Source organism: Pieris rapae, chromosome 3 (assembly GCF_905147795.1).
Source record: "Pieris rapae chromosome 3, ilPieRapa1.1, whole genome shotgun sequence".
NCBI classification, from domain to species: Eukaryota; Metazoa; Arthropoda; class Insecta; order Lepidoptera; family Pieridae; genus Pieris; species Pieris rapae.
The window spans coordinates 2064454-2091699 of NC_059511.1; the positions used below are offsets into that span (position 1 = coordinate 2064454).

At 34.2% G+C, this 27246-nt stretch overlaps 1 protein-coding gene across 3 annotated transcripts; it reads right to left on the minus strand.

Moving 5' to 3' along the window:
• Nucleotides 1-52: 52 nt before the first annotated feature.
• LOC110992002 lies at nt 53-27092 on the minus strand. Of its 3 annotated transcripts, none has more exons than XM_022257631.2 (23): nt 26988-27092; nt 20216-20331; nt 20006-20091; nt 19589-19847; nt 18446-18727; nt 18161-18293; nt 17660-17802; nt 16516-16702; nt 15602-15714; nt 14139-14213; nt 12930-13781; nt 12548-12707; nt 12321-12421; nt 11175-11475; nt 10422-10582; nt 8975-9153; nt 8222-8361; nt 6527-6763; nt 4989-5139; nt 3304-3528; nt 2214-2389; nt 1646-1780; nt 53-607 (listed from the first exon to the last, which is right to left on the minus strand). In XM_022257631.2, the coding sequence occupies exons 2-23, from the start codon at nt 20280-20282 to the stop codon at nt 424-426; spliced, it is 4347 nt and encodes a 1448-aa protein (XP_022113323.2). In that variant the 5' UTR covers nt 20283-20331; nt 26988-27092; the 3' UTR covers nt 53-423. The 3 variants fall into 3 exon arrangements, with proteins under 3 accessions (XP_022113323.2, XP_022113314.2, XP_022113332.2); XM_022257622.2 differs by having other exon boundaries at nt 16516-16720; XM_022257640.2 differs by lacking the exon at nt 14139-14213 and having other exon boundaries at nt 16516-16720.
• Between the last annotated feature and the right edge of the window lie 154 nt (nt 27093-27246).

A 27246-nucleotide genomic window follows, 5' to 3' on the forward strand; every position in this document is an offset into this window, starting at 1 on the left:
TATCGAGGAATGTGAAATTAGGTTTAGAAATAAAACATAGTATATTCTTTATTATATTTATTAGTACTGACTTACAATTTTAATCATTAATGTATTAAAAATGTTATTCATCTTGTGATTTTATTAACGGAAATCTGAGCAGGTATGGGCAGTAAAGTTTTGTAAACGAATTTAAATAATTTTAAGGCCAACACTAGCCCATCAGTATTGTAAGTTAATTAATTTTATTATCTGTGATTTTAAATTAACTTTCATGGTATTGTCATAATAAGTGTTGGAAAAATTTTAAATGAAAAAAAAAATTCAGACATACTCCTATATATGCGCGTAAACGACAGCAAAATTAAAAATGGTTTAAAAGCTTAAGAAATGTCGACTGCCAAAAAAACAATATTTGCGTGTGGTGGCCTATATAATTAATAATTAAGCGTGATGCTCTCTTCGGTCAGGTTTCAGGTCCAATGAGTGAAGGGACCTTAGAGACCTAGATCGTTCAAACAGTGAGGGGTCAGTATAAATTGGTTCACTTCCATCATCAAAAGTGTTCGCCAAACGTCCCGATGAGCCCGCCTCTTCGCCAATTTCAGTGAAATTTCTGCCTAATCCGCTGTAAAAGATATTATTTATTAAATATATGCCCCATATTTAGAAAAATATGTAAATTGAATACAGTAATACCCCGGACTTACGCGATAGGTGGGACTGAGCGCTATCCGCGTAAGTCGAATTCGCGTAAGTCGGGGTACAAATTTGCATATAAAAACATACAAAGTATGTTTAATTGGGACTGGAGACTAAATAAAACAATAGTTTAGGAAATATTATTACATATATAATTTAGTATCTCATTCTAGATAATAATATGACAAACTATATTAATAGAGTGTATAAACGCAATCCGAAGTTAGTTTGATGCAGAAGGTTTCATAAATTGTAATTACAAAGTCGTTTTCTTCTCCCGTATATCTCCTCGTAGCATCCTAGTAATTTTTTAATTCCATGTTCTGTAACAAAAATGCGCTCTTCATTGGAGTCTATGCTTTCCAAAATTGTTAACCCTTTTTCAATCGAACTGAGGGCTTCTGTCAAGTTTCCAACTGTCATTTGATCTTCCAATTGAACTGGATCCAAAGAATCATGATTATCAATTTCTTCCTCTTGTTCACGCATAGATATGAGCTCATCATTTGTGACCTCCTCATTGTGTGAATCCACAAGCTCTTGAACATCATCACTATCCTACACAGTTTACATCACTACACGCCTGTGCCTGTTGTAAACTGAACGAATAATAATGCGGGCGGGGGGAGTCAGAAACAAAGGCCGCCGCTTGACTTTAACTGCGCGGCGTTCAAACAAAAAACGAATAGACGAGAAAATTAAATCGCGTAACTCCGAATTCGCGTAAGTCGAGGTAGCGTAAGTCGGGGTATTACTGTACTTACCATTATTCACGCATTATTTAGTGCGAAGTCAGATTTTATATGATTTGTATTTAGAAGGCGAAAGTTGAATGACCAGAGATAGATATTTAGTAATAGATTGAAGTATAGTAGTCAAATTTGACACAAAATTGCCATTATTATAATTCAGGCGTTATTTATTCATCCAAAATATTTCGCAATAAACTACTAGCTTACTTTACCTTAAAGAGAACGGTTTATGTAAGTGTGAAGCAGAGAACAAGGATGGTCTAGTTGGTCTCGGTCCCGGAGCAGCCGGGCGCGATATAGGAGGTGCTGCAGCCGATATGTTCTTACGAAGCACGCGCCAGTAACGCCTGAAATGTTTGCAGTAATATACATATATACGTATGTGTTCCCGATTTACGGTTGGGTTTAAAACCGAAACTTAGCGCGAACTATGACTCACAAATGTCAAAGTCACTTTTGACGTACAGGAATCAGACTTAGCTCTGTCTCGTTTCAGAATATAACCCTTACGCTAAGTGAAATTGTTAAGTAACTTGACTAGTAAGTCGGTACAGAGATTTTATTTAATGTAAAAAAAATCGTAAAAATTTTAGAATTTGGTTTTTTGACCTTTATTCTATTCTTGACTCTCCTGATATGTTTTCTTTGTGAGAAAAGACAATTATCATTTAATACTCTTTAAGTTTTACATATATTTAAACATATAACCCAGTTGCAGTCGCTTGTAGATGTTCTAATCAAATGTAATTAGAATGAAAATTTAATATGACTGGGACTCACTTGTATATATACAGAGCTGCAATCAACATAGCCAGGAGCAAAGCGAGCAATGAGCACAATGCCAGCAATAAAGCTCGGTAGTGCTGTGGAGACACGCAAACGCCCGCTTCAGCGACAACCGGGGCCGAGTCTGCCTGACCATTCTCCTCTATCAACTCATTGCGGTTGTCAAATACCTAAGACAAGACAGTAACAGACAAATCAAGTAACAAATACAACTAGGATACCTAGATAAGACCTTTATGAACCTAGTACTAGGAAATGCAAACCCGATATTCGTGAATAAATATCACTAAATTCTAATAAATTTTGAGTGCTTCATTTACTGAATCAAACACGATACGAAAATCTATTAAACTAATAAGCAAAACATAATCATTATAAAGTGCATATAATCTGTAAAGAACATGATTCTTAGGAAGATGTCGTTTCCGCTAGCAACAGTACAGTCAAACATGTAACTTGATAAATCTAAAACCAAATCAGATCGTATATCGATAACAAACCAGCTCTTAATACACTGGTTTAAATTTTCTAAGCAAAAAAATGTAGCCTTATCAGATTTCTGTATATATTTCTTTAGTTTGATTAGTGAAGACACACTGGAGTTGTTTTTTTACGACACACGCCGCACGCTTTTTTGGTTTCCAAACGATGTTTTTTTCCGTCGACAGCAGAGGCCCAGGGTACAGAGCGCTTAGGCATACAGCCGCTCAAACTGTGTTTTGTTTTTCTGGTCTAGCAAATCTCCCACAATACCATATCCTATAATAGATCGGACGTTATCAAGTTGCAGTTAACATTATTATCATGGAACCATTTGTTTATAGAGTGCGCATCGCGTGAACTATCACGTGTTATGCATGTTTTTCACATAATTTTGTTTGTATCAGTGTTACTGAATAAAAAATGAAGTGTCATAGATACTAAATATATAACAGATCTCAATTGTTCTATAAAAAAACAATATGTTAATAACATGCTTGCGCTTCTATATTCGATTCCCGGTAAAACAAATAATTATTTAGCCAAACCCAAACCGCTGCCTTAACATAAATAAGTGAAGTATGTTATTCATAGTATTATGTACCTCGATCATTTTCCTCACATGGCTGGGCGTCTCAACTTCATCCTTTAAATACTTATCAACCTTTGCTTGCTCGTATGATATCTTAAAGACTATATCTTCAGACTTATTGGTGATTGTTTCTTCCGTATCTGTAGTGTTTGTCTCAGGAATGATCGTGGAGTTGACATCTCGTCTACGTCGCCCAAATGACGGTTCAGTACGCCCGGCTTGATTTGGACAGTATGCCTGAGAAAACCATTACAATATAACTTAAGATAAATTTTTAATTAAAAAAAATGTAATTGATAATAATAACTAGTGAAATGTTAACACATAATATGACGCATAAGGTTCCAGTCGTAATAATATATTTTTCATTAATAAAACTTTGTATTATACAACGTAGAATATATTCGCTTGCCTCATGAACAAAGTCCTAAAGTACTATCACAACTGTTTAATGTTTTCTCATTTTTGACTGTAAAACATTTTATTATAACAAAACACGAGGAAATGTTTATTCAACGGAAATTACTTAGCTTTCAATTAATATATAACTTTGTAACTGTAATTACTTAGTATCCTAGTAATAATTTTACATTATCTTTAAAATTTTCTGAAAACCTTTAGATTTTGCGTTTACGACTGTTCCCCGGGGTAAATAAGATAATCAGCCTTTAAACTCTTCGTCTGACACGCAGACGGTAGTCTTTTATTTGTTTTTAGTATAGCTTATATTTGATACTCTATCCAAATAGTGTTTAAGTATTAAAATTTAAATAAGTGGAAATTAGAACATTTTGCCTTTCTACAACTGTAAAATATTCATCCAGGTTTGCTGATCACTTTATAAAGCCAGCTTAGCATATCATATGTATGATATACAGTGTAATTTTTACACTGTGTTATCCTATCTTCGTGACACACACTATCGAGGCGACAGAATATTTGTTTGAAAATTTCACTTTTATCATAGTCATAATAACAGAGTCATACTGTCTATTTTGAGAAAGAAGTATTTGTTCATGTTGACCGCTTATCCGAGATAATTGACCTGACCCTGTTGGTGCTTGATAATTAAAGAGCATTACGATTGACGTCATCTTCATAATCAATGTCACACTTGTAATAATATTATTAATGTAAAATAATATTGTTTCCTGTGCGCTTATGTATTGTTTGTAAATATCAAAGGATATCTTGGGCGCTGACCTGGCAAACTTCGTATGTGATGATTAAAAAGCTAAGACTAGGCCTGTATTATAGAAAGAAATTAAAATTAAAGCTAATGATTATTGGATGAGTTATGCTGATGTTGTAATAATTTAAAGAACTAAATAAATGGAATCACAGAGCACATACAACAAATAAAATGTTACAGCGTAGACTATAGTATCAAACGACAATAATAAACAAATAAATACTCAAGACAGTTGTGTAACTTCAAACACACATGTAATCAGATTTAGTTTCTGTTACACAATGTATGCATAAAGTACCAAATAGCTATACAACACATAAATTATTCGAAATAATTCGAATAGCGCTATCTGACATTCGTGAAACGCAACACTGTTTATCCTACCAATAAGTAATAAATAGGTTATTTGGAACTTATCCGGACATTGTGAAATAAACCCTAAATAAATTTATAACGAGTACCACAGAATTCAATTTCAAAGACGAAATTAAAAACTTTTTCTTACCGGCTGGCATCCGTCCCTACAGGTGCGCACAGTTGCCTCGAACACCAAGAAGTTTGACTCGGGTATTTTAAATGCATTAAACCTCGCTTCGAGTGAATCTCCGCTTCTTCCTTTATCCAACTCCGGGAATACATCTGGGTCTACCGGACATCTGCCAAATATTAATGGAATCTTTTACAAACCTCTTTTGTCTTTTAACATAAATTACAATCTGCTCCATGCACAATTTCTGTGTGTTCCTGAAGATCATAGCTGACACGAGCAAATGATGGATGTGTCAAAAAGAGGAGGCCTATACACACGATGGAGCTCCACTTTCCAACCCTCCACGAAATACTCAATCAAATACTAAATTTTATTTAATTTTATCAAAATTTTTGTTGTCTTTGGAGTAGAGACTCTTGGGTCTGAGGTTCAAGTAAACATACGCTACTTAGAAATTTAAGTTGGCGTTAGGTACCGGTGGCCCCAGAGTTGATGCTGCCTCGCTTAACTAATAAGTATCGCAATACAGCAAGAAAATGCTGCCAGAATTAAAGGTACACTACTGCAGGGACAAACTTTTTTTCGTTTTAAATTTCTATTTAACAATTAATTATTATTATTGCCATATGTTATATATGGTTGGAAAAATAAAGGCTTCATGATCCTTGGATGGTTTAGAATCACTTTTTTTAATGTTGTAACACAAGCTATCAGTATTTTAAGTCTAAGTTAATATAGGAACAAAATCATGATAATTTTTACGGATAAGTGATTTTGTCAACCAACTAAAATGGTAATCTTTGATTTAAGCCCCTTATACAAAATTACAACGACACAATTAATTTATTTTTCATAGAAATAACGATAGCTCTGGCTTTTGCAGAAGTAAACTGGGATGATTTGCTCCAGTTCAAACAATTTGTATTAAAAACTTGGCGATTGAGAAGAGTGGCGGAAAGTTTCTTGCCAGTTCTTCTTGCCCGCTCTACGCCCTTGACTTCCTAACTGTAAATTTAGGTAAGTAAATGTAAATTTTTTTGACGTTCATAAGTGTACTTGTTTACCTATATGAATAAAGATATTTTTATTTGATTTGATTTGAAACAATCAAAATTTATAATAATTCGAAACGTTAAAATATAATATATAAAATGTCGTTGCATTAATGATCCCATATAGATAAGAACTTCTCCAGATAACGATACAAACAAATAAACAGGAAGGGATATTCTTGTTTCTTGACAGTTTCCATCCACTTATGGATGATAAGTCATTCGTGTCATTAACTAATCTACACTAATATTATAAACAGGAAAGATTTGTATGTAAGTATGTTTGTAACGAATTGGCTCAAAAAGTACTGGATCGATTTTGAAAATTCTTTCACCATTTGAATGCTATATTACTGATTAATATAGGAAATTTTAATTGCGAGAAATCACTCTGTCTGTCACATTGCCTCACACATCGGTCCAGCCGATCTTTAGTCATAAGCGGTGTAACTAACACGACTTTGTTTTATTAGCTAACTTAGCTATTTAAAAGAAACTCACCCAACACGATCAATGAGCTGCACCGATCTTCCTGAATACGGGTCTCTGGCGATAACATTAGTTGCGAAGATATCTGTCGCGTAGTTGTACCCATCCTGGGCCTCTAATCTAAATGTTAACGGATCACCCACAGCGATAGTTGTTGTTGGTCTTCCTTGGTACAATATCAGCAATCGGACCTTAGAGTTCAGGGAACTCTCCTCAGGAAGATATTCGATCGGAATGGGACTCCCGGACCTGTCAATGTCATTGTCAAGACTGTGTTAGACTTTAAAATTGGATTCGATTGATGTTTAGGGACTTTGGATGAAATCATTTAGTTTTTTTTTTGTTGACAGGTTGTGTAGATATTGCATTAATGGTACATTCTAAGATAATTTATTCATAAGTACATTATGAAAGGATTGGGAATTCATATGATTTCGATTAACATTCCTCAAACGAGTACTTTATAGCGACGACATTATGTTATGAATAGCTTTATTATGTCGCAGTAACGTAATTGCATTGATTATAATTCCAAATAACTATGCAGTTATAAACTATTCAATGTAAATATTGAATGATATCATCCAAAGTCGTTGTTAGTAGCTGTTAGTTCAATAACAGCACTCACAAAAGCAATTAAATAGATTAATGATTTAAAGTATCCCATTTCAATGTAATTTCAGTATACACGCAAACTCACACGCAAACAAACAAATATTTTAGGCGTACCAAAAAAAAAACAGATATTAAAAGGTAAATTAAAGGCTAAACCCCTGCCGCAACAATCTAGAAGTTAGCTAGAGTGGAAAATGTTGTTAATCATTAGATATGTTGAGCAAAAATATATGTATAGATAAACGCATAGTTATATCAGCCGTAGTTTATTTGCCAAACCCTCATTTCGCAATTTTTTTGATACTTCCAATTACGATGCCGACAGCGAACCATATTAATAATGAGTTTTTGTTTCGCGGGATTCCAAGGTAGTTAGTTCGATGCTAATGTACCTACGCTGATAACGTAGGAATATTAGCATCGACATATCATTTCGAGAACATTATCGAGAATATCGAATTTTAAATAAAAAGTTAAACTTAAGTTATATATATATATATATACATTTTTTTTTATACAAAACGTCGGTCGATATCGCCATTGGAAATTACAGTGTTATTTAAATAAAATCTCCCAGACGAGTTTCAATCTATCTATCTATCTATCGATTTGATAAACACTACATTAAAATATCCATTCAAAATGATATGGTTTCTATTAAATAGAAAGAAAATTTAAGCTACACATTTTTTATCGAACGGGAGGTAGATGTAGAAGGCCTCAATGCCAGAGAGTTCGCGAGTGCGTTGCCGCTCTTGTTTGTTTTTTTTTAGACGATGTATTTTGAAATAGGACTAACGTAAGTTGAGATATGCTCGTATTAAATAATACTGATATTTTTTAGAAATATGGAATGTATGCCTGCATTTAAACATACCCGCGTGGTACTTTGAGGCTTAAAATTACAATACATGATCATGGCGTGATATAGAATTAATATTAACAATTATGATATTTTTTATCTGGTACTAGAGAACTAAACAATAACTATGACGATTTCAATTCAATTGTTCAGTTTTTGTAGAGCGTTAGCCCTATTGGAAGTTATGGATCGGGCGATGATCCAAACTTAGTCTCCGATTATAAACTCACCCTGCTCCAATGTAATTAGATGTAACGACTGCCTCGGCGGGTCCCCGGAAGAGACAAGTAAGGTTGAATCGCTTGTCACGCGATGTTTGGACGTTGTCACTGAATTGTACTACCACGATGTTTGTCATTGTATCTCCGTACTGTATGGGAAGATAAAATAATTTTCACAAAATAAATATTAGTTTCACAGTTCGATTTAAGACTAGTCTCTTTTGTAAAACAATATTATTAGTTGTATAGAAATAGTGATAAAATCCAAATTTAGCAATTGAATAATATTTGATCAGCTCAAAGAATGTTAAAAAAAAATCAGTATCTAAATTCTTTATAGTAAAAAAGTTGTTATCGAATTTATTAGATTAATAGATTTAAATTACCTCATTAGTATTAATAGTATGATTAAGAAATAGTAACAATGATTAACATATCTTTCTATAATAAACTATTTTAAATCATAAATTTTATGATAATGACATATCTGTAAAAGCAGTGACCTTGTGGCTTCAGTGTGCGAATCTCATAACTGAGGTCGAAGGTTCGATCCCCAGCTGTGTTACTAATAAAAATTTTCTATGTGCGCATTTAGCATTCGCTTAAGTATGGGTTAATATCGTGAATAAACTGGCTTAGACCCAGAACGTCGACGGCGTGTGTCACAGAAAGATCACCTACTTGCCTATTGCAAATGACGTCACGACCTGAAAGCTTGTAGTGCTACTAATGAATGTGAAATAATATAGAAAGTAAATGTACCCGTTGTGTCCCGCACTCTGGATAGCCGTGAGCACCCGTTATACGTAGAACATTTTGAACACCGCCATTTCCTCTGAAGAAACACCGGTCATAGAAACCGTACGTGTACATACGGCCGAAGAAACCTTCAGGTAGACGTAATGTGAACTCCATGCCATCTTCATTACATACTTGGGATACTGAAAGTAATATTTAAAGTTATATTCAAGTACACGTTCGTTTTAAGTGGAGAAAAGGATACAAGATCAGTGTCTTTCTTTTAATAAATACTGTGAGTAGTGGATACTTTCATATGCTGTATATATAAGTAAATTATGTAAGAATTAAATTATTAATTTGTCTTTCATTAAACATTTAGCCAATAGTATTATAATAATATTTATTTATTCACATAATAATATTTATTTGTTCTAAATATAAAAGACTAGAATATACAACTTGAACATCGATCGTTATCGATTTCCATGCCATCTAGAACTAACTTTACGATGTCGAATTCAAGTGTCGCTGTGCGCGCGCATCGTAAAAATTCACTCTCATCATTTTTCTCCTTCGCTCCAAAAGTATAACTTCAATAAATAACAAATCAGTAAGGTTTCAATAATAGGATATTTTATTGTAATTTCTGAACGGATTTACGTCTTTAAATACAATCATACATATTTGGAGCCTTTCAGTGTTAGTAATTAATTTTAAGTTATTACAGTCCATTGTACGAAAACGTGTCGCACAAAATGTAATACGCGTGACAAGTAATAAATTCATTATTACATCACCCTAGCTTTGTTTATCAAAACATAATAAGATTTGATTGTTGGTTTTTCCATTTCTATTTTAATGTATTATATTTATGTTATTTAACATTCTTTGCAAGATAAAGCATTCATGAATTATTAATATTTTCACGCCTATTTATCTCCAGTATGCATATACCACGGATCTGCACTTGCTTCTTCTTGCTTCATCTATTTTTATGACATTCAGCATGCATGCTCGTCGGTTATAAGTACTTTTACGTTATCTCTACTGTAGTACCTCCTGTGGTCCAGATATATAGGCCTACCCAACCCGATTTCACCAGCCACTGTTGCCTTATATATCCTACCTGTTAACAGCTGCTAATTTTTGCAACTTTTTTTGACGTTCATAATTGTACTTGTTTACCTATATGAATAAAGATATTTTTGTTTGTTTGTTTGTTTGCTCATTATCCGTTCTATATGGCCAAACCACTTAAACATTTAACCCAAACTGCTCATAAATCACTAATAATTCAAGTCCATAGTTTTTGCATTTTGCATGGCATTTTACTGCGTATTTAAAATTCCAATGGCAAGGTTATGTTCCACGTGACCTGGTAGGTACTGAAAGGACTATATTGGCGCTGAGACTAGCTATTGCTTGGGAAGCTTGTCACGGATTGTTATATGTAAATTAAAATACCTACCATCTAAACAATCGTCAGCAATTCGTCCCAATGCCCGTTCATAGAAGTCGTATTCGTTTGCGGTATTGTCGAAGTGCGCAGGATTCGCCGCGTCCAATTCCCGTGTATCACGATCGCTCAGCTCGCAGTTATCGCGTGGTTCAACACCGAAACTTGACTCCCTACAAAGCATTTGGAAGAACAAAACAGTAAAAATATATCTTGTCGACTTTTAGGGCCTGTTTCACAATGTCCGGATAAGTTCCAAATAAGCTATTTGTTACTTATATGATAAATAGTATTTTTGCGTTTCACGACTGTCAGATAGCGCTATACGTCATGAAATTCGAAGTATCTTATTTGGAACTTTTATCTTTCGAATAATTTATGTGTTACATAGCTATTTGGCACTTTATCCATACATTGTGAAACAGGCCCTTAGTATAAAATACTAAAAATGAAAGTTTAAAAAATTCAAAATAAATAAGCCATAGTCTAAAGGAATTTCAGCTAGCTGATTGATTGTACTTTTCAAGATGGCGACTAAAATCTTGAAAATAAGTGTATATACGGATAAAACAGAATATTATTTTCAAGTGAAAATAATTATGAAGACAAATCTATTACGATGTGTATAACCGACAAATAGATTAATATTAATAAGATAAATTCAGTAATATAGTGTAACCTACAATTCAATATCGTCTTTGCTTACGATAAAAAAAATGGATATGATATTATCTTATCTAAATCATACGATATATGTTTACAAACCTGTAGTTGAACGACCGACATATAAAGTCCCTCGCCTCGATACATTCACGCTGGCATTGAGCCAACGATTGTGCGGTAGTGAATCGCCTCACAAATCGTCTCTGCATACGTTGTCGGCCAACTTGTCTAAAGCTCTCTTCCTCACAACGGGATCCTTGCCAGGGCCTTTGTCCAATCTGCGGACGGATCGGTCCACCGATCGGTCCTCCGATTGGTCCACCGATTGGTCCACCGATTGGACCAGATGGACCTACTGGTGCTATTGGGCCATCTGGCTCGTACCCACCGTAACCGGGTCCACCTAAGAATAGAGTAAAATGAGGTTATAATCAAAATATTAAATATGTGACTTCTGGGAATTCTCTGAAAACACGTAATTTTTCGTTACTGTGCTAGACGTAATGTATAATAATATTTCATAATAGAAACCAGGGTCATAATCATATTAATTGAAGTGTATTCGTCATTGTTAAGACCAATGAAATGCATAGTCCGATTAAGAGAAAGCAATATGTTTTTTTTAGAACAGGGTGCAAACGGGTAAAAGTCTCATCTGATGTTGGTAATGCCGCCCTTACACAGTTGCAATGTCACTCGCGAGTGCTTGTCTTATTAATATATTAATTGATTTATAAATAAGATCTCTGTGCTGCTCTGTGGTGTAGGATGCTGACAGAGACTATGTTTTAAAACTTCGAGATCTAGGTTAACAGACGTATGCTTAAAATATCTTGAACAAACAACTAATTAAATACAACCGTGCTGGACGAAATGCAGAAGAACAAAGAAGTGGTTTTGACGTTTAACACATATTGAATGCTTAAACAATGGATACAAAGTAATAGCCGGAAACCAAAACTTTTTATGGCGAATTTTATTCAAGTAAATATGAAAGTTTGAAAATATGTATGAAGGTATTATTATGTTTATTAAAAAAATCATTTTTCGGATCCGAGTGGCATACAGCACGTGCCGAAAACTTGGATCCGAGAGCTTGGTTTGAAAAAAATGAACGGGATGCTCGCAGCCATCCGAGTGGGCGGCACCGCTATGATGGCCCAGCTCCACTCGGATTCGAGAAAACAGCACTTAATATGTTGCAAGGAGATGACAATATAAGATTAGGAAGAAGTACAGAAAACTTACCAATGGGTCTCTCAATAGGTGGTGCGTAGTTTCCTCGGTACCCACCAGGCCTGTCTATAGGTCTTCTTAAACCAAATGTAGGCCTTGGTTCCACAGGAATTCTAAATTTAACATAAACGTAACAAAACACAAATAATTATGATGATATAATCATACCGAACGTGTCTAGAACGGCCTCAATCGAATAAAATCATGTAAAAATTAAATGAAGATGAACTAATAATTACCTGTCTGGAGCTGGCCTTATAGCAGTGTCTGGATACCGATCTGCTGTTGGATACCGATCAGCTGTTGGATACCGATCAGAAGTTGGATATCGATCTGAAGTTGGGTAGCGATCTGACGTAGGGTAACGGTCACCACCATAATATCCACCGCGCCCATATCCTGTTTATTGGAATAACTATATTTGTGGTGTATGAAATACCCACACAATTTACTGAATTATAATTAATTGATTAAGGGATATACAAAAAGGAAAGGGGTTTTCTTAAAAAAAACTAATAATTATAACAATTACTACTTTGTTATTTGTAAATAACTAACGTCAAAAGCTTGACACAGATAATAAACTAAAGGCATGTGATCTCTCAATAGGTTAGTGCTTACCAGGATATGACGATCCGTTCGGTGGATATTTGTCATACATATCCGGGTATCTATCACCGCCTAGGGGCGTAGGATCCCGGTTTACACCAACCGGGTATCGGCTATATGGATACCGGTACTCATTACCGGGGTAACGGTCCTGATCGTACCTATCAGGATATCTAGGATAGCCCGGTCGATATCGGCTTGGTCGAATCGGATATCTGTCCTGTGGATACCGATCTGAGTAATCGTCGACTGGGTATCGACTTATCGGATACCGATCAACTGGATATCGCCCAATCTCATTGTCGATTGGATATCGTTCACCATCTATGGGATATTTACCACCTGGATACCGGTCAATTGGTATTCTATTTGGGTACTGATCCACAGTAGGTGGGTATCGATCAGAAGGTGGGTATCTGTCATTTGGGGGTGGATACCGATCAGGCACTGCTGGATAGCGATCAGACACTGGTACAACTGGATAACGAGAAGGATATCTGTCAGCAGGAGGTGGATATCGGTCAGAAAGTGGAGGGTATCGATCGGAGGGCGGTGGGTATCGATCAGAAGGTGGTGGGTATCGATCAGAAGGTGGTGGGTAACGGTCAGACGGTGGTGGATATCTATCGAGAGGGTATCTGTCAGGCCCAACACCAGGTGGGTATCTATCATCCGGATATCTGTCGTCTGGATATCTTTCGGGATAGCGATCGTCTGGACCGGCCGGATAGCGATCGTCTGGGTATCGGTCCGGGCGGTTGTAGTATTTGTCGTCATCATATCTGTCATCATCCGGATAGCGGTCTACGCCCGGAGGATATCTATCTCTATCCCTGTCCCTGTCTCTATCATTGTTGGTACCACCTTGAAACATAAAATGATTTCGTAAACGTAATAGAAAAAGGTATCAGCAAATTATAGATATGCAGAGCTATTTACGGCATGCGAGTTACACTTCTGACTACAATAAATATTAACTACTTGTAGCTACGATAACATGCTCTATCTACAGGAAAATATAACGAACTACTTAGTGTATGTTAATATAAACATCAAACTGGAGACATGAAATAGCCTGTCATAATATACAATGAACTAAAACTGTTTGTTCTAAAACAAGGTATATTATTTATTCTTTACTTAATAGACACAACAGTGCAACAATATTTAAGACAATAAAAACAATTCAAAATCAATCTACAACCGCATCATGCATCGAACCTGATTTATTTGGCTTTCCCCAGGATGACTGCGAACCACCGCTGGATACATCATTCTCCCCAGTTACTATTTGATCTGGACCCCAAAATTTTGACAGCATTAGATAATAGATATTTAACTCCAATTTAAATCTTCAATTAATACTAAAACGATTACGGAACGCTAACATTTTACATTCCGATACATTTTTTCGATCTATTTTTTTTGCAGGCGGAAAATAGTATAGCTCATATTTCTTTGGAGTAGAGACTCTTGGGTCGTCGGTTCATACGCACAGACGCTAATTACATATTTTAATTGGCACCTGATAGTACCGATGACCCCAGAGCTGGTGCTTTCCTCGGTCAACGAATAAGTATCGCAATACAGTGACAGTTAAAGTTTAAAGATGCCACAGAGACAAAATATTTTAAATTGTCTATTAATTGATGATTAAAAAAAGTTTTTAAAGTTTTAACGAAATCATAGCATGTGAGTACATTGCTTTATCTAGCATTCCTAATATGATACAGATATTATGCATGATCACGGTTATGACAAAATCGGTTATACATAATCGGTTTCAGTCTAAAAATATGGAATTCGAATTTCAAAAACGTACATGTTATTCGTTTGTTTTATTATATATAACTTCTTTTAATTATAGAATCGACTCAATTTATAATAATGTTTTAAATATTTGCTAAAACATCATGTGATATTTTTAGCGATGTATATGTATGTAAGTATTTTTAATTTTGATAAAGTACGTAATTATAAACTGGACTATAGCTTAAATATTAGGTTCAAAATCAAATTTATGTGGTAATTTCACGAGAAGTAAACGCGTAAACGACTATTTTCTACATACAAAATACACAGGCTAGATCTATTTCTAGACACAAGGATCAATGTCACATGATACCACTTGTGTCAATTGCTCACTTACGGTAATTTGAATCGATCTCATTTTTATTAGGATATCATACTACCCATGATATCGTGAGACCTCGATGTAGACGACCATAATGTAAAGAAATCTATAACCGTTTTATGAATTGGCGGGAAAACCATATCTGGATCTTTTTTTTATAAATTACACCCAACATTAGGTAATGTTGGTTAATATAATTTTAACATTAATAATAAATATTGATTATAAATTATTTAAAATTTAAAATATTGATTATAATAAGACTCCCTTATTGAACAGAAGAGTTTAAACTTCTACTGTATGAAATACTTACTTGTATTTTGAATAATAATATGTGTAAACATGTTCATAACAACGTCGTTGGTGTAAAGATTTTTAAGTTATACAGACTATTACACAATACAAGTTTAAACTCTTCTGTTCAATAAGGGAGTCTTATGATAATCAATAAATTAAAACACTTCCTACAAATAAATATACGATAAAATTGTAAATATAATTTAAAAAAATTAAAGATAAATATATGATTAAAATCTGGAAGAATACTTACGCATTAAGTTTTCATAGTAATCAAAGTCAGGGTCGTATAGTAGACGCATTCCATCTTTTTGGTTATATCTGCTGAGTCGGCATGTTCTTGCACGATCGCTATATACGGCCGACCTAGAGTTAATCAAACATAATTTAGTATAAATAAATAACTATATACTCGTCTTTTAATTTTTAATTATGTATTTCTGAGGATTACATATCCAAAGAGCCTTTGTCTATTTAATAATTTTACTTTACATCAAAATAACTGTTTTTAATTTTGAAACAAATTGGATATAATTTGAATTGAGAAAACAAAAGTAAACGCGTTAAAATTCGTTCGATTTTTAAAACCGTCATAGCTATTTCGCTCATCAAAATTTACAGAGAAATTATCAAATTAAGTTCGACTGTGAAAACATGTCCAGTGAACTTATGATACCTTGTGAGTTGTGACGCACAGTGATATATATAGAATGTGACCTGTGCCACAAGATAACATTGATAATAATCATAGTGGTTTCATACAATTAATATCAGTTGAAGCTATATTGTTATGATAAACAAATAAATGTTGCAACTATGACGCACATGTATATAATTTATATATGAATATTAGTAGCGTTCAGAAATCACGAGATTTAGGGCTAAGGAAACTACTAAAGGTCAAAACTTTTGTGATTTTGATATACTGGAGTCATAGTTCGCAATACGTCTCGTTTCGAACGTACCCTTATTTCATAAGTTACAGAACTATTCCACAGATTTTAAGTGGAAAATATGCATCAACCGTTTGATATAGCAATCATATAGAAAAGAATCGAGCATTAATTAAAGGTTTATAAATTTACCACTAAAGATAATTACCGTATATAAAAACTTTTTGCATTTTAACATAATATATATAATGACTGAAATCTACCCTTCACATACCTGCATTGAAAACTCGTCTGTCGCAAGCACTCATCCAGGCACTCGCTGAGCGATCGTCCCGTTATTTCCGAGTGGAATTCCCCGGTTATCCGGCTGTTGCGGTACCGTTGGAAGGCTGTGTCCGGACGCCGTCCCGGGGCAAACAGGTGGGATGTCGCACTGTTGTCCGGGTACTCGGTACCGCGAGCTGTCACCCGGTGAGAGACTGATCATTGAGAGACAACCCTTATTGTGGTACCTTTGCTCAGCGGGTCATATTCCTTATTTTAGTGATTCAAAGGTATTGTGTGATTCTGTGCCTCTTAAGGCAGATAATACATTCCAACGACACAAATAATTAAAAGGAATTTTTAAATTATTGTGAGATTATTTATATGTGACTACATTATGTGCCATCAAAAACATAGCTTGTTAAAAAAACCTCGTCTACAGTAAAAAGGTTGTCAGATTCAATGAGCGGAGCCGTTTAACTGGCGGCAAAAAGATTTCAGAATTCAGCCCTAGTGTTTGTGAGAACATTTAATTAACTAGCTGGCTAATGCTTAGGTCATTCGTACGATAGAATCATTATTTGGTAGAAATAAAAAGTATGAATCGTAAGACATAAAAATAAAATTAAAATAATAAATAAATCTTTAAAATAAAATTGCTTGAATCAAATTCACATTATTATTGTCACTAAATTATTTTATTGTACTGGTGGTTTTTCATGATACTTTGGAAAATACCATAAAAGTTGTGGTTTTCGAGTTTGAGACTGGCAGAAAGTGTAATCAAATTTATATTATCCGTCAACAGGCTAAGCATGTGATGAAACGTCATCGATCGAAGTCATTTGCCTGTTTGATCAACTGGCTGAACGTCTTTCAGACCGCTAGTTAAACGGCTAGGCAGTTAATTGAACGGCTAATTAAAGTTAAAGTAGTTGGCTGTGAAATCCACCCTAATTACATACTAAATAGATGTACAATAGACTAGATGTCCTATGTATCATAAAATCGAATGTTACTTGACTCGTTACATATGCTTTAACTATTGCACAGATTGATATAGAAACGTTTTCTTTATTCACAAGAAGCTTAAGTCAAAACCTTAAACTGAAAAATCTTACTGTTGTGTAATGAATACGGAAGATACAACTTACGATTATCCAGGCAGACAAGGTCGTAAAAATGGTGAGTAGGCGATGCACTAACAGTGACGTCATCCTTTTGGGACACAGAGTCTTCTTCAGAAAGAACACATTGCTTTGTCACTTCATCGTGCTCTATAGAACGGCAAAAGTACCTGAAATTTTATAGGTTTTAAAATACTTGAATGCGTTTATTTGCTTCACATACGTTTTGTGTATTTATTGTTTTTTAATATGCAATATTTCGAGAAAGAAAATTAAATTAAAGTATAGGAATCTTTAATTTAAGATATGATTCTGTTAAATTGCGTAGGCTTTCATCAAAATTTTTTTTCATTAGCAATGTTTCTAACTGGCCAGTTCTAAATATTTTCAGTGTTATCCATGTATATATAGCTACTAAAATGTTCCATATTAAAACTGTAGTAAAAAATCACATTAAGGCGAAACAAAGTTCGAAGGCAGCTAGTACTATAATTATAACAGGTTATTATTATTTAGGGGTTATCTTACTTTTCGGCTCGGACACACATAGATTGACATTCATCTAGTGTCATATTGGAGAAGACATCCGCTTCGAATGGGCCTCCCAGTCGTTTGTTCTCTTCCTTTATGAAGACAGCTAGGCCGTCGCATCTTCTCTCAGCTGTACAGAATAAATAAATACATTTTCTAGACACAACAATTCACACAAATTAGACAATAGTATCACATTAATATTTAACGAGTTCTATATAACTAAAAGTAAATATTAATCTTAGTGGGGGCCAGCTGCTAGCAGCCGTAATAATATCTCACCGTTCAAACAGGTATTCTCCAGATACTCCGCGTTATGATCATCTTCCAACAACTCCGGGTGGGTTCTTCTCGTGAACCTACTCAACGAGCAGGTCCTTAGAGCCGAATCGAAAGTGGCCGAACGACACACAAAACTGAACTCTCCCAAGCACTTGTCTTCACATTCTGTACGGTTCGCAACCATGATGTCCTTTAAATCTGATGATGGCAGTTTGAGACGCTTACGAGCGTGGCGTTCGAACACATAGCGTCTGGATGGGCATTCCCGTTCTGGCCGATTCGCTAGAAAAATAAATAATGTATTTATTAGTAATCTTACAACACATAGACAAAGCCATAACCATTTACATTGCTGAACAAAATGTACGAAACAGAAAACATAAGTACCTATATTAAGTTCATTGACCCCCAGAGATTTTTAATTACCTCTAAAGAAACGTGAAAAGAGTTTCTATCTCTGATTGTGTGTTTAAAAAATGTGCTCAAAGAAAAGTTACAAACAAAGAAAACACTGTTTGAAATTGTATTTTTTAAATCTGTAATTTAATCTAGAACAATGGCTAATCTGGTCTAGATCTTTTCACTTGAATGTTATCGTTCTAAGTATTCGAGAAATGGCACGATTTAAAACAGCACTGTATCTAAATTCTGTGAAAAATGCAAATTTATACTTAACTACGTACTGATTAAAAGTTTTGTTAAAAAAGCTTTCTTTGAATATTAACAAACAATTATTATTATAAAAATCAAGCAAATGTTTTCATTTAACGTTTCGAAATTCCTTTTTATACTTTTTTTTAAAGTTTCTTCACACAAAATACAATATCTGACATACTAATAGTACGACAGTTGTCTAATTTATACAAGTGTCTTTTGAAGGTTAGGGCTAACAAACGATAATATAATTTAAATACAATTAGCGCAATCAATATGTCCCCTACGAACTTTCCAGCCCCTTATATAAACTTAGCTGTTGCCATCCGCTAATTAATGTTACAATAACTTTAACACTTTAACAGAGCAAGTTTTGTAAGTTAATATAACTTGGATTTTATACGAAAGTTTCTCGCAATAGAATATACTCTTATATTAAATACAATTTGTCGTGTAACTATTTCCACACAAATCTGGCCTCACACTTACAGGACAAGCAGATCTCATTGAAATGAACACTGTTGGGGACAATCATTAACGTTCCTATTCCCTCTGGAGCCGCCTGTTCCCTTGTAAGGTAGCAGGTTGACTCCTCATACTCCGGTTCCGGGCTGAAGGCTGCTATCCTCGCTCCAGGTTGGAAGTCTATAGAGTTACAAGTCCTTACAAGGCCATTTCCAGATCGATCACGAAGACAAAGATCTTGGCATTTTTCCAAGACCCGAAATGGGGGTGCTGTTTCACGAATCTGTAAAAAAAAGAGTTTGGTTCACTAAATAGTATTTTCGCAATAACTTGTTAAATAGTTCATTTCTCTCCATCATCTTGGACGGTATATGTCTTGGTGTGAAAAAAGTAATCCAATAATAACCTAAAAAAATATCTAGGAAGATCGCTGGTACTTACAACATCATCATCGAAGCCATGGAGTTGTTGATTGGGAAGTCTTTCATACATAACTCGTCCCATACCCTGATTACAAGTCGTTTGTGCTGAAAACATATTACATACGTTCTTTAGTGGGCTTTTGTACTACTAGATAGATTTCCCTAATAACTACTACTACTAACTCGTTACAGACAAATGAAGATGAAAGTATTTATTTTTATTCCATACCATTAGCCATCGTAAGCATAGTAAGAGCTGAGAAGGCGTGCATGACGCTCAACCCTCGCGGCTTCATCTTCCTACCGATGTCTGCTTTTCAGGTCACTGACCGTTCATGTGGTCCCCTGAAAAGATTTTTAAAGTGAAACTTCTTTAGGCGCATGAGGGTAAATATTTAGCGGAACGTCACGAATATGTGCAGCGTTTTTATCGAAGAAAAGGGAAAAGCTATTGAGACCAATTGAGAGAGAGCGAGAAAAAATACACGCTATTGGTTGATGTATTCGTTTAGTTACATATTAGAACTTTAAGTTTGTTCGATTTTGTTTTATTAAAAAAGTGAAATACTGTATAATATATAAGTAGGTACTATATAACAATGTTGTTTGTATTAACCATACAATATCAAGACGCTGGTTAAACTGTCTGTCATATAATTTTATTATGATGAGCGCCTTGATATTTCATTTCAGCATCAAATTTCTGTATCTATTTCGAGATATTTTTTTTCTAATTCTAGATCGTAATCTAAGCCAATAGTATGCCTTAGGGTGCCAGAGACACGCCGCCAGCTTTCTAGGTCTATGCCGGTTTCCTCACGATGTTCTCCTTCACAGTACCAACGACTCTTAAATGCGCATATAGACAAAAGACCACAGATGCACAGCTCGCTCGCAGTGTAAGAAAGGAAATAATTTTTGGGAAAAAAGCACACTAGTATAGTGATCGATTCCTTCTCTACGTATATTTGATACAAATCGCACATTTCGATATTAACATCTTGAAATTCTTATTTATTTGACAAATATTGTAATGCAAATATGATATCTATTTCTGCACTTAGTAATTGCTTTTGCAAATAATGTAGAGTAAATATTTTTGTGACGTTGTGTGTCGCTGAACAAACATAATTTAATTATACAAGTAATTTAACCCAATGAAACGTATTCAATACATAAATTACATTATCTTATATATATTTGTACCGAACCGTAAACAAATTTCGTGTTTATTACATATCTATATATTCAAAATTTGTAATAAATAACGTATATGTTCAATAACGAAACAATTTTATAAAACTATTATTACCTAAAACTGCTATATCTACATGAATGTATGGAATTTTTGCCTGTTCTACCTGCTTTTGTTTGTGACATAGTTCGTTTTGGGTAAGTTTGGATACATTTAGTGGTAAGAAGTCTAGGTATTACTGAGTACCTAAAATCCTTAAGGCATAAATAATGCAGATGTGTTAGAGAGGTTGGGGCTGTGAGTACCGAATTCTTCTTCGTCGTCTGGTGAATCCACGAGATTGTCCATCATTTGTTATGGAAAGTTCTGGGTTATTAATGCTTTTCTATGTAATTTACAATTACTTGTAAATTTAAATGAGTTTTAGTGACATAATAACGAAAGAAAAGGTTTAAATTGTTGGAAAAACACAATACCGATTTTAAATCAGTGCCGTTCTCATTTTTATTTTCTTTTTAAAATTATATTAATTACTTAACAGTTAAGTTATATTTCTTTAATTTTAAAAAATCGTACAAAACGCTGCGAAAATTATTGTTAACTCAATAATAATTCTTCTGTGTTTTGAAAGGTACGAAACCTTGTTCTCTCTTACACACCAAAAACTATCTTCGTTCTGAGATACTTGAACATCTATGAACAATCTAATGTGATCAGTACAGGAACAGGAAAGTTTCTTGCCAGTTCTTCTTGCCTGCTCTACGCCCTTGACTTGCGAACTGGTAATTACAATTAATTTAATTTTTTGACGTTCATAAGTCTACTTGTTTACCTGTATGAATAAAGATATTTTGATTGATTGATGAACCAAAAAATACTTTCTTCAGATATCGATAATACAGCAGTGCTACATATAAACCTTGAATCGCTTAATACCACTGTTTATACATTAAATTTCTAGTACGTATTGGTATGTGCCCTCGGAGTGTGTAAAACAGCGGTTCGTTGCACTTCATGAATGTGATGAGACAATTGAGAACAAGGCTGAATATAATTTGCTTGAGCGTAAAAGTATACTTAAATGAATCTATAGCCAAACACGTCAATAATAAAAATGGTTCGTACTAACGCGCATTAGAAATATCGACAGTTTCTAAAGGGAATTGTTGATAGGCTACACGATATACTTATCTGTGACAGCTCTTTTTAGACATCACTATAGAACTTGACATAGGCTTATTAATAATAAACTTATCTAAAATACTAACCAGTAAAGTAAAATTAATAATAACTTTTATTTAATGTAATTATTATCACTAGTCATTATTGCTGTATATGAGTAAACATCTATTAAGTACATAGTCCTAGACATTTAACTAAAATTTATTTAGCTTAACGTGAATGTGTTATCTTATATGTATAAAGTACTCGAAACAAAAAAATGTATCGCGTTTTAAATTGTTCATTTACACCCAGTTTACGAATCTAACTACAGTCGAACAGTATAGTATCATAAAAACATTGAATAGACTTTTTCCCTCATATCATATCAAAATTGTTTCGCATAATAAAACCTATTATATTTTCCAATTATTTAGTGCGCTCACTGATTAATTACACAGAATTTACAGTTAGGCATTGACAGGTTTCCAAATGGTCTCAACTTTGTCAACGATACCGTTAATGGTCATAGACGCGTGAAAGGGGCGTATTCATGATTAATTGGATCCATAACATATTCGGAATAACGGAAGTTGACATGGCTGTAGTGGTTTTAATACTCAACATAACATTCACTTGTTTTTTCTAGGTTTTGTTTACGAAAACGATTGATTTGCTCTACTTCAAACAATTTGTATTAAAAACTTGGCGATTGAAAAGAGTGGCGGAAAGTTTCTTGCCAGTTCTTCTTACCCGCTCTACGCTTTTGACTTGCGAATTGGTTGTAAATGTAAATTTAATTTGTTTTTTTGACGTTCATAAGTGTACATGTATGTATATGAATAAAGATATGTTGAGTTTGTGTTTTAAAATATATCAAGGAAAAGCTGGCAGGATTAAAGGTACACTGCCTCAGGGGCCGAGCTTTTTGAATTTTTTTTTTGGTTTTGACGGCAATCTTATAAATTTTTTAACCAAAATAAAATTAAGCTGAGTCTATAATGAACGTAGTCAGTTTCATACACACAATAGGTACATTTAAAATATACCCCAAAATAGGTTTGATTGCAGGCGAAACAATAATTCTGAAGACATATACATATCTATAGAAATGTTCACCAGATACTTTATGAGAACATGCCAGATCTATGAAGAATTATCTGGAATGCTAACCGTTCATCTGAAAGGTGCTGTTTGGTAGTAAAATCTAAACCTACATTTTAATACACATATTACAATGGTGAATCTGCATGACAAAGGCATACGAAGGACTGGGCTATGAAAAATTTGGCGTTTCCAAAAAATTATGGCAATCAAAACGGAAGTCGGTTTCCGGTGCTTTGTGATCGGAGCGATGTCCTCGTCAGAGTGATCTGGCTGATGGCGGCGTGACCAAAAATCTGTACAGTTATCAAAATCGAGGTCTGCCAATTTCAAGGATCACATTTAATACGCATTATTTTGTGGATTTAATACTTAATTGTGAGATTATCCCTAAATAATAAAATTGACATCGTTCGTGTTACTAAAAAACGTGTGTGTACTTATGTGTATGCGTCAAAAGTTATATTACTTTGGCGTAACAATCACGACAAACAACGACACTAACAATAGGAAAAAGGTATTTAATACCTAGAAAGTTTTATTGCAACGCATTATCTAGTTAAAAAAAGTTTATTTAAATATCACAAAAACAACTTAAATGTCGACTTTCAACTTTAGTATCTCGGTTTTTGTTACGGTGTGCGCCCGCACTACTTTACTCTTTCTATTTTTTCCTAACGCGCCAAAAGAAGTATAAATTCAAAAACCTTTGAGGCCAAGAAATCCGATTTCTGAAGAGAAGCACAATATTGAGGATTATATAGTATCTTCAACTTCTCTTTACACTGTCGAACTTATTTCACTCGTCCCGTATCGCACAACCCTTCCACAGCAGAACACAAGTTTAAATTTAAAGAAATAAGCGCTCCGACCGGGAATCGAACTCGATACCCCTCACCGGACACCTCATAGAGACCACTAGACTATGAGGCCTTTGAAAATTATTTCCCTACTAAACCTATTCAAGTAGACATAAGACAGAAGCAATGAAAAATAAAATGGTCGATTATTAATTGAAAACCTGCTATCTATAAGTCCTTAGACTAACTGCCGATATTTGCAACACAATGCCTATCAATTCATAGACAATTCGTAAAAAATGTTCCCAAGGGGCTTTGGGAATTCAGTGAAAGTCACATAGATAAACGGAAGTGTATTGATCCTATTGACTTAACGGTTCTTTCATGACCGATCACGCATAACCAGGTAGAAAAGCGCATTGAAAATGGGATGGGCTAGCATTGGCGTGGGAAAGCATTCCACTATTCCTGATGCAATACTTTGACGCACCTTATTTTGAATAAATTATTGTTAAGGAAAAAGTAATTAATTCTAGTTGGAATGTGATGATAAACGGGCCTTGAGTGGTAACTTTCGATAAATGGGTATTTGAATCCTTATATATCCTTATGATTTTTATATCCTTAATTGAAGTGAAAACACAGTTCAAAGCAATTCATAGACGATAGAAGTATTTGAATAAAGTCTATATTAAGATATTTGACATTTAAGAAATATTTGACCACAGAGTATAAAGCCCAACTTTATATGAAGACTAACGAAATCATCATGTCAGAGTCTTTGTCTATTGTATTATTACGTTAGTTTACTATCTATGCTGAACTTTATTAACTATGTTTTTTTTGTTGCTTTAACCTTAAATGTTCAAACTGGGAGCTTAGTCAAGACTATATTAGCTCTTAGCATTTCTACTCACTGTTCCTGACCGCATCTCAGACCATTTGCGTCGGCCTTCTACGGAACCTAACCATTCGTATCGTTCCTCATCTTGCAGACTCCTTTTTATTTGCTTAGGGCCTGTTTCACAATGTATGGATAAAGTCCCAAATAGCTATGCAACACATAAATTATTCGAAAGATAAAAGTTCCAAATAATATATTTGGCATTTTATGACGAATAGCGCTATCTGACAGTCGTGAAACGCAAAAATACTGTTTATCCTACCAATAAGTAATAAATAGCTTATTTGGAACTTATCCGGACATTGTGAAACAGGCTCTTAGTCTTACAAGCTATAGCAACGTCATAAGATAAGACTTTACTTATCTATATATATCTATATTGTATTTTTATTTACTGACAATTTATATGTAAAATACTTTGGCAATTAATAAATAAAATATTTATCAGGACCCTGCCTTCGATAGATACCATAGATACGACTATTCTCTATTAAACGTTCCCATAGAAACTATCATGACGTATTAATTTGCAATTTCTCGTGACGTCTAGGAAGTTGGGGGTGTGTATTATTTACTTTGCAATTATCAATACATTATTACATACAACTAATAGTTAAATTAAACATTCCTCTTATAATCATATTGATTTGTCGTGATGTTCGTATAGAAAGCAAAAACAGCTAGGCAGAACAATATTGGAATTATATATATATCTATGATTTAGATAATTTCTTATAACTTATAATTATGTATAACCCGGAGACAGGGAAGTCATTTCCAACTTGAGAATAATTGGTGGTGCGTCAAAGCGTAGATTACGATCACATATTTTTTTTAATATTACGAATTACATTTTAAAGTTATATACAGTACGTTACCATTTACGCAAAACGGACCAAATTTGAGTCTTGTCGCGGAAAATGAGTCCACCTAAATTGCTTACCATTGCGGAAGATTATATATTATTTTTAATTTCGACATTATTGCTTTGCTTTTAAATGCTTTTTACGCTTACATTTCTGACTATTGATGGAGATGTTGCAGCCAACTTGCTTAGTTAGTCGTTTATTTAACAGCCTTAGAGGCTTGAATTATATTCAGCCGTAGCATTTGTTACAACAATTAAAACTGGCTGGCTGATGCTTAGGCCGTTCTTACCATGATGTAACAGAAATGGTAATCATAAATACACTGTACTCCTCTTACTAAAGTACTGCTTCGTCTCTTTATGTCAAATGGTTTTAATGCTGTAATGAAAAGTGACAGGAGAGATGTTAGACGAGTTAAGTATAGTTAAAACGGCGCAATTTGACTACCATATGAAATATGTGTATCTATATTTGTTGTCCATTTTAGACTTCATTACATGAAAATTATACATATATAAAGTATATGGAATGGACATAAATATTTTATTTATGGTATCCTACAATTAATATATTTTCGGAAAAATTGCTAAATGGATCAAGCAAAAGAGAAAGTTATGTTGCACATAAAACTGCTTCAATTAAACACTATTAAACATATATAGATAATATTAACTACTTTACTGTTAACATGAGAAAACATTTTCGAGTTACTAAGAAAAATACTTTGGATTCTGTAAGCTTTTTAATTAAAAAAAGGTGTTTGTTGAATGCCGACAGTTGCCTTGTTGGCTTACGGAGATTTAAAAATGCCATATAAATTTTAATTAATTTTTTATTTAATTCGTATGTATTTTCAACAGGATTTTTTTTTTCAAAAAAGAACAATCTTTCTTTGTGTGCTAACGCGGTTTTAAAACATACATGTATCCTGTAAATAATCCCTAATCCAAATAAAATATAGGACTCACTTCAGCAGTGGTGGGCGGGCTACGCTCGTAGCCTCGTAGTACAAAGTTATCCCGCAAACACAAAATCCACTTCACCAACGGCTGTACCACTGGACTGTCGAAACCGAATTGTGGACACATGAATACCATAATTTAGTTAAATCACATACCGGGGGGATTGACAAAAGGTCCTATGAGCGAATCACACCAACGTCACGCCTGGCTAACCCTCCATAGACACCGGTGACCCGACTGAAATCGTACTTGATGAGTTTGAGAG